The 13,369-nt window shown below is 38.2% G+C and overlaps 1 protein-coding gene across 1 annotated transcript in view; it reads right to left on the reverse strand.

Moving 5' to 3' along the window:
• The window catches only part of B3GAT2 (beta-1,3-glucuronyltransferase 2), a 275,299-nt gene extending 263,571 nt beyond the window's left edge, over positions 1 to 11,728 (reverse strand). Inside the window, exon 1 of the mRNA XM_073675512.1 lies at positions 10,259 to 11,728. Coding sequence (XP_073531613.1) covers positions 10,259 to 10,924 — 666 coding nt within the window. The 5' untranslated portion in view covers positions 10,925 to 11,728. The remainder of the gene's footprint in view (positions 1 to 10,258) is intronic.
• Between the last annotated feature and the right edge of the window lie 1,641 nt (positions 11,729 to 13,369).

Below are 13,369 nucleotides of genomic sequence, written 5' to 3' on the forward strand. Positions count from 1 at the left end.
TCGCTTCCTGTAGCTTTTAATGAGTTCCTGGATCCTGGATGAAGGTATTTTTGACCATTCCTCTTTACAAAACAATTCCAGTTCAGTTAAGTTTGATGGTCGCCGAGCATGGACAGCCTCTTCAAATGATCCCACAGATGTTCAATGATATTCAGGTCTGGGGACTGGGATGGCCATTCCAGAACATTGTAATTGTTCCTCTGCATGAATGCCTGAGTAGATTTGGAGTGGTGTTTTGGATCATTGTCTTGCTGAAAGATACATCCACTGCGTAACTTCAACTTTATCACTGATTCTTGAACACTATTGCCAAGAATCTGCTGATACTGAGTGGAATCCATGCATCCCTCAACTTTAACAAGATTCCCAGTGCCGGCATTGACCACACAGCCCCAAAGCATGATGGAACCTCCACCAAATTTTACTGTGGGTAGCAAGTGTTTTTCTTGGAATGCTGTGTTTTTTTGCCACCATGCATAACGCCTTTTTGTATGACCAAACAACTCAATCTTGGTTTCATCAGTCCACAGGACCTTCTTCCAAAAAGAAATAGGCTTCTTCCAATGTGCTTTTGCATACCTCAGCCGACTCTGTTTGTGCGTACTTGCAGAAACGGCTTCTTTCGCATCACTCTCCCATACAGCTTCTCCTTGTGCAAAGTGCGTTGTATAGTTGACCGATGCACAGTGACACCATCTGCAGCAAGTTGATGCTGCAGCTCTCTGGAGGTGGTCTGAGGATTGTCCTTGACTGATCTCACCATTCTTCTTCTCTGCCTTTCTGATGTTTTTCTTGTCCTGACACTTCTGGCCTTAACAAGAACTGTCCCTATGTTCTTCCATTTCCTTACTATGTTCCTCACAGTGGAAACTGACAGGTTAAATCTCTGAGACAGCTTTTTGTATCCTTCCCCTGAACAACTATGTTGAATAATCTTTGTTTTCAGATCATTTGACAGTTGTTTTGAGGAGCCCATGATGCCACTCTTCAGAGGAGATTCAAACAGGAGAACAACTTGCAAGTGGCCACTTTAAGTAGCTTTTCTCATGATTGCATACACCTGGCTATAAAGTTCAAAGCTCAATGAGGTTACAAAACCAAAAAAAGTGCTTTAGTAAGTCAGTAAAAAGTAGGCAGGAGTATTTAAAACAAGAAAATGATAAGGGTGCCCATACTTATGCACCGGTCAAATTTTGTTTGAATGCAGATTGCACATTTTCTGTTAGCACAATAAACCTCATTTCAAGGCAGAAACATTACTGTGTCCAACAGTTATTACATATATCAAACTGAAATAGCTGTTGCAAAAACACCAATTTTTATAAAACATTAAGCTTAAGATTAATAGGGGTGCCCAAACTTTTTCATATGACTGTACATACAATGTTATAGTCCTAAATAATGGGTAATTCATAAAAATAAGACAAATATTGCATAATTTGTTTGAATTTTATAGATTCTAGAATCTATAAAACCAATAGAGAAACTAGAACAATGGTAATGCGACAAATAGGCAATAATACAAATAAAGTGTCAAACTATTTACTTTTGCTTTTCCAGCAATATTACTGAACTGATATTACTTGTGGTTATGGCAATGTCAGGACTTGCACTTTGACAAGGATAAATAAATCTGCTGTTGCACTTTTGCCCTAGATTTTAACAGAAAAAAGGCATTATTAAATAAAACTATTCATGCTTAAGAACACAGAAATGCAGCTAAGTGGAACATTTTAATGGATAAAGACAGAGAGAAAGACATGTATTCTATTGATAGCACTCCATACTCACACAATAGAAAAATTCTCAATTCTTCACATAAATCTTCACTGCTACGGATTTTACAAACACACACGTATGCACATTATTAACCAGGCAGATATCATACATTGTTCATACATTAATCATCTGTCGATTTGACAGGTCAAGGAACGTAGATGTTAAACTAAAGGAGTTGTTCCCTTTCAATTAAACTTCTTCCCTGACTGCAGTTTGCCAGAAAAAAAATGCACTGTACTCACCTTCCAGTGGCGAATTTCCATTGCTATTCCTGGTGTCTGGCATTAACTTTGGTGCTGATATCATGTTGACAGCAGCCAATCACTTAACAGGGTGTTCCATCTACACACCGGGAAGAGCGACAGAGACTCGCCAGTGGACCCGGGGAAAGCGAGTATACTTTTTTTTTTCTTTTAAACCACCACTCCAGAATTTTTTTAAATTTCAACACTGGAGTGGTGCCTCTAATCTAAGTTCCCTGACCCTAGTAACATGCTTGAAATAATAAGACTTGTAGCCATGACCGAAGTAAACGTCCCACAAGCACCAATCAAATGCAAAATCAAGAAAAAAGAAATGTCCAAGGACTGAAGTAAATGGACAAAAAGTGATAAAAAATCTTTATTTAGTAATTTTTAAAAGAGAATATATATCCAACAAAGCAAACATAGACAAAAAAGGTGAGTCAGTCAATAAGAAAAAAATCACCCCAGAGATCAGAACAATTAATCAGGGGAAGCATTGTTGAAACATGCAGTGGGTGTTTGGTGGGTGAGCCTTAACATGTCCCTATTATTACATGCACTATTTTCACTTTATATTATTTATTGTATGGGACTTTAATATTGTTTGCAACTCAATTTATACCTTTATACCCTTCTCATATTTGAAGTAACTATGTGTTTATCTTTTGACTGTACTTTATTGTTCATGTTACTTATACTTTTGGAACAATCCATTATACGTTATATATTTATTCTGTGACAAGCATTAATGTGTATGCATTTTGTTGCTTAACTGTAACTCTGCATTATTTTGATCTCTGGCCTTACTTTTTTCTTATTGGCTCACCCACCTTTTAAATCTATGTTTGCTATGTTGGATATTTATTCTCTTTTAAAAATTACTTAATAAAAGATTTTTGATCACTTTTTATCCATTTACTTTAGTAATATACTCACCCTCTGTTGTCATCTGCAACTCAGTCCTGCTCCGCCATCTTGTGACCACAACTTCTGACTGACTGTAAGTCAGAGGTAACGGTCACAAGCGCTCACTGTAGGTCTATGACAGCCTAGTTCTGGTTCCCATAGACTTACATTGAGTTGTGACTTCCGGATCGCTCCAGCAAACATTGGAGTGATCCAGCAGATTATCATCATCATGAGACAACCAGACGGACATCAATAACAGATGAAGATGGTGGCTGGTAAGTATAATACTAGGGGCAGGGAACATAGGTTAGTGACACCACTCCAGCGGTAAAATAAAAAACAAAACACTGGATTGCATTTCTCACCAGATTTCTGGTGTATGAATCACAATTTTTGCACAATGCTTAAGTGAAGAAACATTTTGTAACTTTTGGGTTTTTCTTTTCTTTTTACTACAGCCCTGAAGCTTTGACTAAAGTTTAATAGGAGGGATGGGGCCAAGCACAGCTACAAGGATTAACTAATTTTTGCATAATTAAGTGGCATAATTATAGCAGGAATCTACTCCAGCTCTGAATTAGATGTCAGATTTTGGAGCCAGAAAGATGCACCAGATTCATTGAGGGGTGCATGCCTCTTAGCCCCTGAGGACCAAGAGATTTTTTCATTTTGGAGCTTTTGTTTTTCTTCCTTCTTCTAATAGCCAGCATTTTTTTATTTTACAATCAACATAGCTATATGAGAACTTATTTTTTTGAGGTACAATCTGTAATTTTGAATGACAATATTAATTTTACCAGACAAATTGAAAAATGTGAAATAAATTCCATATAAGTCTGCATTTGCTTTTTCGGTTTTGCTTTTACAGTGTTGACGATATGGTAAAAATGACCTGGCAATATAATTTTTCAGGTTAGTATAAATATGGTGATACCAAAAATATTAAGCTTTTTTTCCAATGGCTTAGAAAATATTCACAACTTTAAAAAAATAAATCCATGACAATGGACTTGCGAGGGCAAGTTTTTTGTGTGGTGGGTTGGTGTTATAATTTATATAATTTTGGGGTACATACAACATTTTGATAGCTTTTTATTGCATTTTTTAAGAGAGGTGTGGTAACTGAAAAATGGTAATTCTGGTTTTATTTCTGTTAAACTGTTTCCTGTATGGTTTAATTACTTTTATATTTTGATTGAATGGACTTTAACAGACACGAGATACAAAATATGTTTATTGTATTTTTTTTTAATTTTTAAACTGGGAAAAGGGTAATAATTTGTCTCTATTTTAAGTTCCCTTAGGGAACTTGAACCTGTGATCCTTTGATAGCTTGTTCTGTATATGACAATTCCCCTGTATATATTGTAAATTATGGTCTCCTCTGAAGCTCAGCCTTTCACTGCCATCTTAGTACTTCACATAAGTAATAAGATGGCAGCCAGGTGGTCCTTCAGCTGGATGGTAACCCATCAACACCCCAAGAACACTGTGAAGCTGATGGGAGACAAAGCGTGTGCAAACTGGCTATACTCCTTTTAAATGGAATCTATAACAAGGGTTTTGCTACCCCATTTGAGAGCAGCAATACTATATTTAGGGACAGAGACCCTTATTCCAGTGATGGGTCACTTATTGAGCTGGTTGTTGTTATTTTGATAAATTCACCGTTTTATCTGCTGCAGTTCTCTGAATGCTGAGCTCTGTATAACCCCACCCACATCACTGATAGGCATCTTTTTGTGTACACTGTGCATAGGCAGAAAGCCGCCAATCAGCTGCCAAAAGCCTGGTCTTGATGAGACAGTCGAAGTGTATATTACACATACAGTGCTCAGCATAAATGTGTACACCCACTTTTCAAAGTAAGATTTTAATGAATATCTCACTAAACAAACTGTATATATGTTCTTGACCTTATACACTAATCAAGATTTGCTTAATTCAGAATGGAAACTTTCAATTCTGTCTTATATATTTTTTTTTATGCAAGAAATAGAAATGAGATATAAAAAGGCATATGTTTCCCTTTCTACAACTACTACAGTCAAAAGGCAAGCAGTATACATGTACAATATATGATGTTTATACATATACACATATGCTATATAAACATAGAATAATGGGTTAAAAACATTATTGGATTTTGTGGTATTGACAAGAATGCAGCACAAAACAAAGAATGTGCCTTTAATTCTTTATCAACACGATCTGTCAAGAACAAATGCTTTTAAGAGCCACAGAGGGAGATCCATAGCTTTATTTATGGCCGCCATATTTCAGTCCTTTTTCACCAGACAGAGTGATAACAGTTTCAAGAGAAAGATCAATCCTTTCCATTACAAGATATGTCAAGCTTGAAATGATCCATTTGAATTAGAAAGTTTCCTTTGTTTCCTTGGTTTTATAGATGAGGCTATTCAAAGCTGTAATGGGAGCAGTAATGTACAGTGATTTATGGGAAATGTGCGAACAAATTATCACGGCATAGTGCAGACATGATAATCTATAGGAGAAGCTTATTGTTACCATTGATAAAATATAGAACAATATAGGTAAAAGCTTTTCAAAAGTAGACAAAGCAGAGCTGGAGGAAAATGCAAATCTAAAAAAGGCAACATCACAAAGTCAACACCATCGTAAGGAAAGAGATGAATAATGCAGTAGTATCAATGAAATCTTAACGTACGCATTTACTACAAATTGTGCAAATTACTCTGGACTTGGTATAATTTGCACTATAGACAGTTCTTTCAATGCTCTTGATTTTATTTAAGAAATGTAATAAAAGGCAACAATACAAATGAAAGATCTTCTTCCTATTTATTTTTTTCAAAGTCTATTCCCCAAGTATCCAATATCTTCAATAATGTTTTTCTTCTGGGTAGATTCTTTATATGTGTATGTAATATTGGAGTGTTTTGAACTCAACCCTTGGCAAAAAATACAAAATCAGCACACTTATTAGAGGATATTCACTTAGCCTTTTTATAGCTATTTAACTGTTATTTAATAGCTGTACATTTTATTGTTGTGAAATATACCTCAAACAAGAGTTAATGGTGTATAGTTTTCCAGATCCAGTGGAGGAGAAAGTTATGGAATTATTCTATGTTTAAAAAAATATTAGTTAATATTTTGCTCTTCTTTGGCGTTACACATCTGCCTCAGCTCTGCAGGGCTTCGCCACCTTCCCCTATGGCAGCTACCCTTTGCTTTTTTTCTAAGCTGGATTTCACAAGTGGCCTGGTGTGCTCTAATTACATCATCTGCCTAGGTCTATAAGGCCCACTAAGACACACATCTGTGTCTTGGTATTAAGACTCTGAGGCTATGTGCCCACGATGCAGAAATGCTCAGGATTTTTTCCTGAGCGTTTCTGCATCTCCCTGGCAGAAAAAAACGCATGCGGATTGTACATGCGTTTTCCTGCCAGGGACAGGCGGAAATGGAGTGGTTACCCACTGACATTTCCGCATGCGGATTGACAAGCGCTTTCCAAGCGATTAGCATCACTTGGAAAGTGCTTGTGACAACTAGGTCACACTATATAAATCCATGCAAACAGCATGGATTTATATAGTGTGACCCGAGAGAGTGGTAAAAATAAAAAATTAAATGTATACTTACCCTCCGATGGCCCCCGGTGTCCCGCTCACTCCGTTCTCCCTTGCCGGCAACAGTGAATTGAAAGACCTGCCGACATCAGCGTCACGTGACCCGTCACATGACTCTGACGTCAGCGCAGGTCCTTCAACTCACTGCAAAGTGCCGGGAACCATGCAGGAGCGGTGGTCTAATGCAAGTCAATGGCGGCGAAGACGCAGCACTTCCGCAAAATAATTGGTAGTGCTGCGTTTTTTTCCGCAATGATAATCCGCAGCGTAAATTTCCGCAGCATGTGCACAGCACATGCGGATTATCATTGGGGAACATTGCTGCCCTTTTACCATGCGTTTTTAATGCGTTTCCGCAGCTGCAAAAATGCTGCGGAAACGCATTAAAAACGCATTGTGTGCACACAGCCTAAGTCCTGTTGGTTTTGTGGTACAAATCTATCTGCTCCAGGCTTGCCTCAGCCTGTGTTGTTTTAAACTTTCCTGGACCTGTTTGCCAGTGGCCTCTAGTGTCAAAAGTCCTCTTTCCACATGTGCCTTCCTGCTGCTGCTAAATGTTTAGGCAGGTGTGGGAAAAATACTGAAAAAGTGAGAATTTTTAAAAAATAAAAGTGTTAACAGTTTATGTTTATCAGTTAACCCTAGAACGCATACCTGGGGCCTCGCAGGCCCGCCCTATTAATTGTTTTCTATTTTCTGCAAGATTACTTTAGTTAGAATTTTGAAACTCTAGGTATTCCTCAGGTATATAGTTGTTTGTCATTTTTGTTTGAGTTATTCCATGTTATTTGCACACGGGCCTAAAAGGCCCCAGGTATGTGAAAAAGTAGATTTTTATGGTCATGCGTTCTAGGGCTAACAAAATGCAAAGTGAATGAACAAACGAAAAGTCACTATCAAATCAATATTTGGTGTGACCATCCTTTGCTTTCAAAACAGCAGTAATTCCTCTAGGTAAACTTACACAAAGTCAGGTATTTTAGTCATTAATTATACCAAACAGGTGATAATGATCAATATTTTTACATGTAAGTTGAAAACAGTCATTAATTGAAACAACTGTGTAGGAAGCTTAAAATTGGATGAGTAACATCCAACTCTGCTACAAAGGTGAGGTTGTGAAAGACATATCACAGATCATATACCATTGGAAGACTGAGCACAGTAAAAAGACACAAGGTAGTTATACTGGATCAGCAAGGTCTCTCTCAGGCAAAGATTTTAAAGCAAAGTTCAAGTGTGCAGTTCAAGTTCTTTTCAAGAAGCACCAAGAAATGGGAAAAGTTGAGAAAAGTAGATATAGTGTTCGGCTAAAAAAAACTTAGTACAGAAGATGAAATACACATCATGCTTACTTTCCTCAAGAACCAAGAATGAAGATGCATCTTGCAATGGAAGTCCACCATAAGTCCACTTATTATTGTACCATTCTCTAACCCTTTGGCAAAGAAACTGCCTTCAGTTACTGCCAAGCATTTAAAATTTTGACTTATCAGTCCAGTGCAGCTAATAACCTTGTGGAATGTATAGCTTTATGGCCACAATTCTTTCATGAAGTCCACTTTTGGGCTGACTTCTCCAAACAGAAGATGGGTGGAGCTGGGTCCATTTAGTTGTAGCCAGTTCTGAGCTGATGGCACTGGTGGACATCTTACAATTTTGAAGGGAAATAAACCTATGTCTTTTATCTGCTGCACTAAGTTTCCTTGGCCAACCACTGTGTCTATGGTCCTCATCATTCCCGTTTCATGATATCCTCAATGCTGATAAATACAGACAGATAATTATTCCTCATGCAATACCATTAGAGAGGTGTCTGATTGGCTCCAAATTTATTCTGCAGCAAGACAACGATCCCAAACATATAGGCAATATCATTAAAAATTATTTTCAGCGTAAAGAAGAACAATGAGTCTTGGAAGTTATGATATAGCCTCTATATTGCCCTGATCTCAACGTCATCAAGTCTGTCTGGGATTACATGAAGAGAAAGAAGGACTTGTGCAAGCTTACATCCACAGAAGGTCTGTGGCTAGTTCTCCAAAATGTTTGGAACAACCTCCCTGCCGAGTTCCATCAAAAACTATGTGCATTTGTATCTAGAAGAATTGATGTTGTTCTGAAAGCAAAAGGTGGTCAGACCAAACATGGATTTGATTTAGGTTTCTCTTTTTCAAATTGCATTTTGTTAATTGATAAAAATAAACTGTTAACATTTCTACTGTCTTTTTGAAAGTATTCTTACTTTGCAGCATTTTTTCCTCAACTTTTACACACTACTGTATATATAATAAATAGTTTTTATGGGGAACTTATTAGGATACAACCAATTAGTATACTGTAAAAGTATGAAACCTTTATTCTCAAGTTATAAAATGAAACCTTTAATCCTGCTGTGAATTTATGAGGTGCCACAAATTAAAGCGCATTGCACACATTCACACATCTTTATAATTGACTTAGCTTACTAAGAAAGAGCACTAAGCACAAAGAACAGATTTTCAGAAACTGGCGCACTGACTCCCTCTGCAGACAGTTTCATTATTCCATCAAACTGGTTACTGTAAAAAAAATTCTGCTCATAAAATATTGGGAATTTATTAATTTTGAAAATGTTGTGCTAAACTTGCACTGGGATGTTATGCTGGACGTCCCCTTCACAATCTCCCATTCACACTTCTGAAATATATGAAGCTAACAGTTTTGGACACAGTTAAGTATACAGTTTTGCATTTCACTCCACCATTACCCAATGATAGCCCACAGTATTCTACATTGTACTCCAAAATATTTGAGCTTAAATGGCATTAATAAATCTATTACATGTAATGTTCTACCTGTATTATCTTACCACTCATTTGTAATATTACCTAAGTATATCACTTTGCAAAGAAATGCATTTTCTCTTCAATATATGTGAGATCATCTCAAGCTGATAACAGTTTATACGTATAAATACTAATTTGCTATTTAATATGATAAAGCTGTTTGTAAGACCAGCCTGCTTACTTTCATATTGCACACATGCCAGCTGTGCAGCTTTTTAGGGAGAGGAACAGCAGGTTATTCCTGGAGTCAGGAGGTTTGCTGGAGGCTTCAGCAGTAGTGAGTTTGGAACTGTCCACCAGCCCCAGTGCTGAAAGTGTCAGACAGGTAACTTCTATCTATGGGACCAGTTATACTTTCCCCAAGCATCTTAGAGATGAATAACATTTTCACCACATAGACTTTGTGCGGTTGTCCAGATTTGAGGACAATTTTTTTTCTTATTTAAATACATGTACTTTTGGCTAAAAATCATTTTTGGAATTTGGTTTCATTAAATATTTAGCACCTTTTGCTTTCTATTGCCTCTGTGTTGCACTGACGATTGCTGGCTGCAGAATGAGTTAACTGATAATCCATCAGCCAGAGTATTCTGACGAACCAATGGCAGAGTTTGTTACTCCTTTTTATTTTAGAATGTCTCAACTGGTTTATGACCACAGACCACATCAAAGTTGAGACGGTTTATAACCACAGGCCACATCAAAGTTGAACGTGCAGGAATAAAATGCCTTTAAAAGCAAAACGATGCAAAATTTTTAGCTACACCGAAATGCAAAAATCAGTTTTAGCCTCAAATACATGCATTTAAGTAAAAATAAATTGATAGTGATTTTTGTAATAAGATGAAAAATAGATAATTGACACATATATGGAAAATACCTCCTGGAATAGCTCCAGACTGTAAGTGTTATCATCATCTGCAAAGAAGACCACGCCTGCTGGGTTCTCCTGCTGCACAGGTGCCTGGACTCCTGAGCGCTGAGGATGATGCGGTGTCTTAGGTTGATATTGCTGCCTAAGCCAAGCCAGTCCTGCATTCCTCTGTTCTGTAGCTCTGGGTGAACCAGAACGTTTATATCTCCTTGGTGTGGGCACATGCAGGTGAGTGGCTCTTACACCTGCCCCAGTCAAAAAGCGGCTGACCAAATCTGTTGGATGTGGTGCGTCCTCTACCACTATCCAATGTAAACGTGGGACCTGCCGGAATGTGTTGGCTAGGCGAGTAAGTTCTGCCTTCTGCACCGGACGGCTGTAAGTAGGGGTAATGGCATATACAACAGGCATACTATTATTCTTTGCCCACTGGTTATCAGCTCTGGTCAACACTTCTTGATTAGAGGTCCATGAAGCCATGCTGGTGTCACTTGGCTGGGGTCTCATCAAAGCTGCACGACCAATCCTATTTTTCCAGTATGGAGAATAGTGGCGGGCAGTGGGTACTCTATTGGAATTAGAAGGTCTCCTGGTATCAATATCAATAATAATAACAACAATCAACACCCAAGGAAGAAGAATGAAAAAGCGACTGTAGAAGACAGACTTCATCCTGCTATTTAGAAAAGTAAAACCAAGTCTAACGGAGAATAAAACTCAAGCAGCTTTAATATTCTTCTCATGTAAACTCCAATGAGGTAAGGGAAATCCAAAAGACACAAGTAAACCAGAATTACAATTCCCATACAATTGCTTAATCTTAGTTACATAGTATAAATGAAGAGAAGACAGGCTGCAGCTGTAGGGAATGATCTTCTATTTCCATAACTCCACTTAAAGCAATTGTTGTTTCTATGGGTGCTTGAGAGTCATTATAAAGCCCCTCTACGTGTCACTGACTTCGTTCTCCAAGCCACATGAAATCCAAATCAAGTCATGTCATTAGCTTCTCAGAAAATAGTTCCAATTATCTCCAAAGGACTGCTTCATTGATAAACTCTAAGTGCCCCGGACAGCAACAAGGAGAGCAGAGCAGGCAGATAACCCTCAGAATGCAACGCTCAGACATCTAATAGATGTTATTCTTGTCCCCGAAACTTCTTGTCTTTTTAGCATCCATGTGCTCAGGATTCTGTAAGGAGCACAATAAGACATTTCCAAGTAGGTCGCCTCTGCCAGCACAACATGGGCAGCAGCCAGGTCACAAGCACTGGTAAATTGTTTGCTGCCTTTGTTATTGCTGGTGCTGCTTGGAAAGCTGTGTAGAGTTGGGCTGTGATTCTGGAATAAGAGCCTCAGTGATGCACTGGATGAGGCTGACTTAGATAGCTGCTCCCTGCATCACTCTCTTCTCCCACCTCCTCTCTTCTTTGTTTCTCTTTCTTTGCAGTCCGATGAGCTGCTGGGTGGGGAAGAGGGAGGAGAAGAATACAGGGACCCCCTGTGGCTGGCAATGAGAAATGAGATTGAAAAGCTCTTCTGGTATCACTGATTTTGCAACTCGCAGATAGATTGCTCCTTGTTCAAGCCTCCTATTGTTTAATTTGTGATGTTTTTAATCTCTGTTTCATTGTGTTCCTAAGCTTGGACTAGAACACTTCACCATGAACCACAGAGCTGACACTTGACCATCGTGTCTCGGTACTTGACAACTCAAGTGGAAGGAGAGAAGGGAGATACATGTGTGCAGATGTACTTGATGGAAGGCTACAGATGAGAATGGAACTGTACAAGGACATTTACAAGTTTCAATCAAATAATCTGTACAGTTCTTGTTTAAACACTTTTAATTACTGTAAGAGTTATTTCTTCAAGGTGAAATTAAGTAGAGTGTTCTCAGAAGAAAAACACAAGATCTCGTCAGCCACAAAAGCAGGTGTAGCAAAGATGGGCTAAATTTAGCCAATTTATGGATTATGATGATATTGCACAGTAATGAATACTGAGTGCACAAACAACATATTCAGCTCTGCTACATCTAAATATTCAACAGGTACAGTAAAACCAACCAAGAGCAACACTTAGGTCATTTTTAGGTCGGCTTTCTGGCTCTGTAATTTTTCCACTTCACTGGTGTATAGTATATTTTGGTAGTCATACTATTTTAGAAAATATATTACACTTTTTTTTTCTGGTTTGAGACAACCCCTTTTACTCGGCTGCAGTTTGTTCTAAAAAAAAAAATCACTTTGCACACTCTCCCAAAGTCCAGCATTGAGTGCTGGACCATGGGATGGTGAGTAAACCTCAGTTTGTTATTTTGAGCACTTGATGCAGCTGGTACAGTACAGAGTGACTCAGGTAACTAGATCTAAACATATAACAAAACCTGAACCATAGGCCACATGTGTGTGTTTTTTATTTGTCTACACTGTTCTGTACTGCTGTATTCACTTTACCATTGGTGTATCTATTATTTTATATACTGCACAGGTTTTCATGAGTTCTTTCCATAGTTCATGCTGTCATATCTACTTTTCTACTTATAGTTTATGAAATTAATAAAGATGATGTTTTATTACTATAAAGCCTGGATTTTTTTTATTGTGGGTGATTCATAAATACAGTAATAGGTGTATTAGTGATTGATGGTCTTAATAATTGGTATATTTCTATCTCAATATTGACGCCAATGTACTGCATTTTAGGGAGTGTCAGCACATAATAGCACAGCCATAGGTACTGCTTGTGTAAAGTACTACAGAGCGGTAGTCATGACCCGGTTGCTATCCCATCAAGTTCTGGCACTTTACAGGAAAACTGTATGGGTCCTGGCTGGGTGTTCATGTTGGTGTTGTGTGGGCCTGTTGCCCGTGCAGGCCACCTTTAACCGATGGTGTTCAAATATCAAAAGACTGACCGTCACTTCCAAACAAAAAACTGGTGTGTATGTGGCTCCCAGCTACGCTTGGTACCACAGATCCTAGAAGAGTGCATTGATGGACTCCTCCACAAGAGGCCCCCATAAACATTCACACATCTCCACCTTCCACCTCAGACCAGCAGAGGGAGCCCATTAGGGATATAAATAGGGAAGGTGGAGCTAGGCAACTCAGT

The sequence above is a fragment of the Phyllobates terribilis genome, unplaced genomic scaffold (assembly GCF_046119375.1).
Source record: "Phyllobates terribilis strain yellow unplaced genomic scaffold, ASM4611937v1 Scaffold_3__8_contigs__length_932513732, whole genome shotgun sequence".
Lineage (NCBI taxonomy): Eukaryota > Metazoa > Chordata > Amphibia > Anura > Dendrobatidae > Phyllobates > Phyllobates terribilis.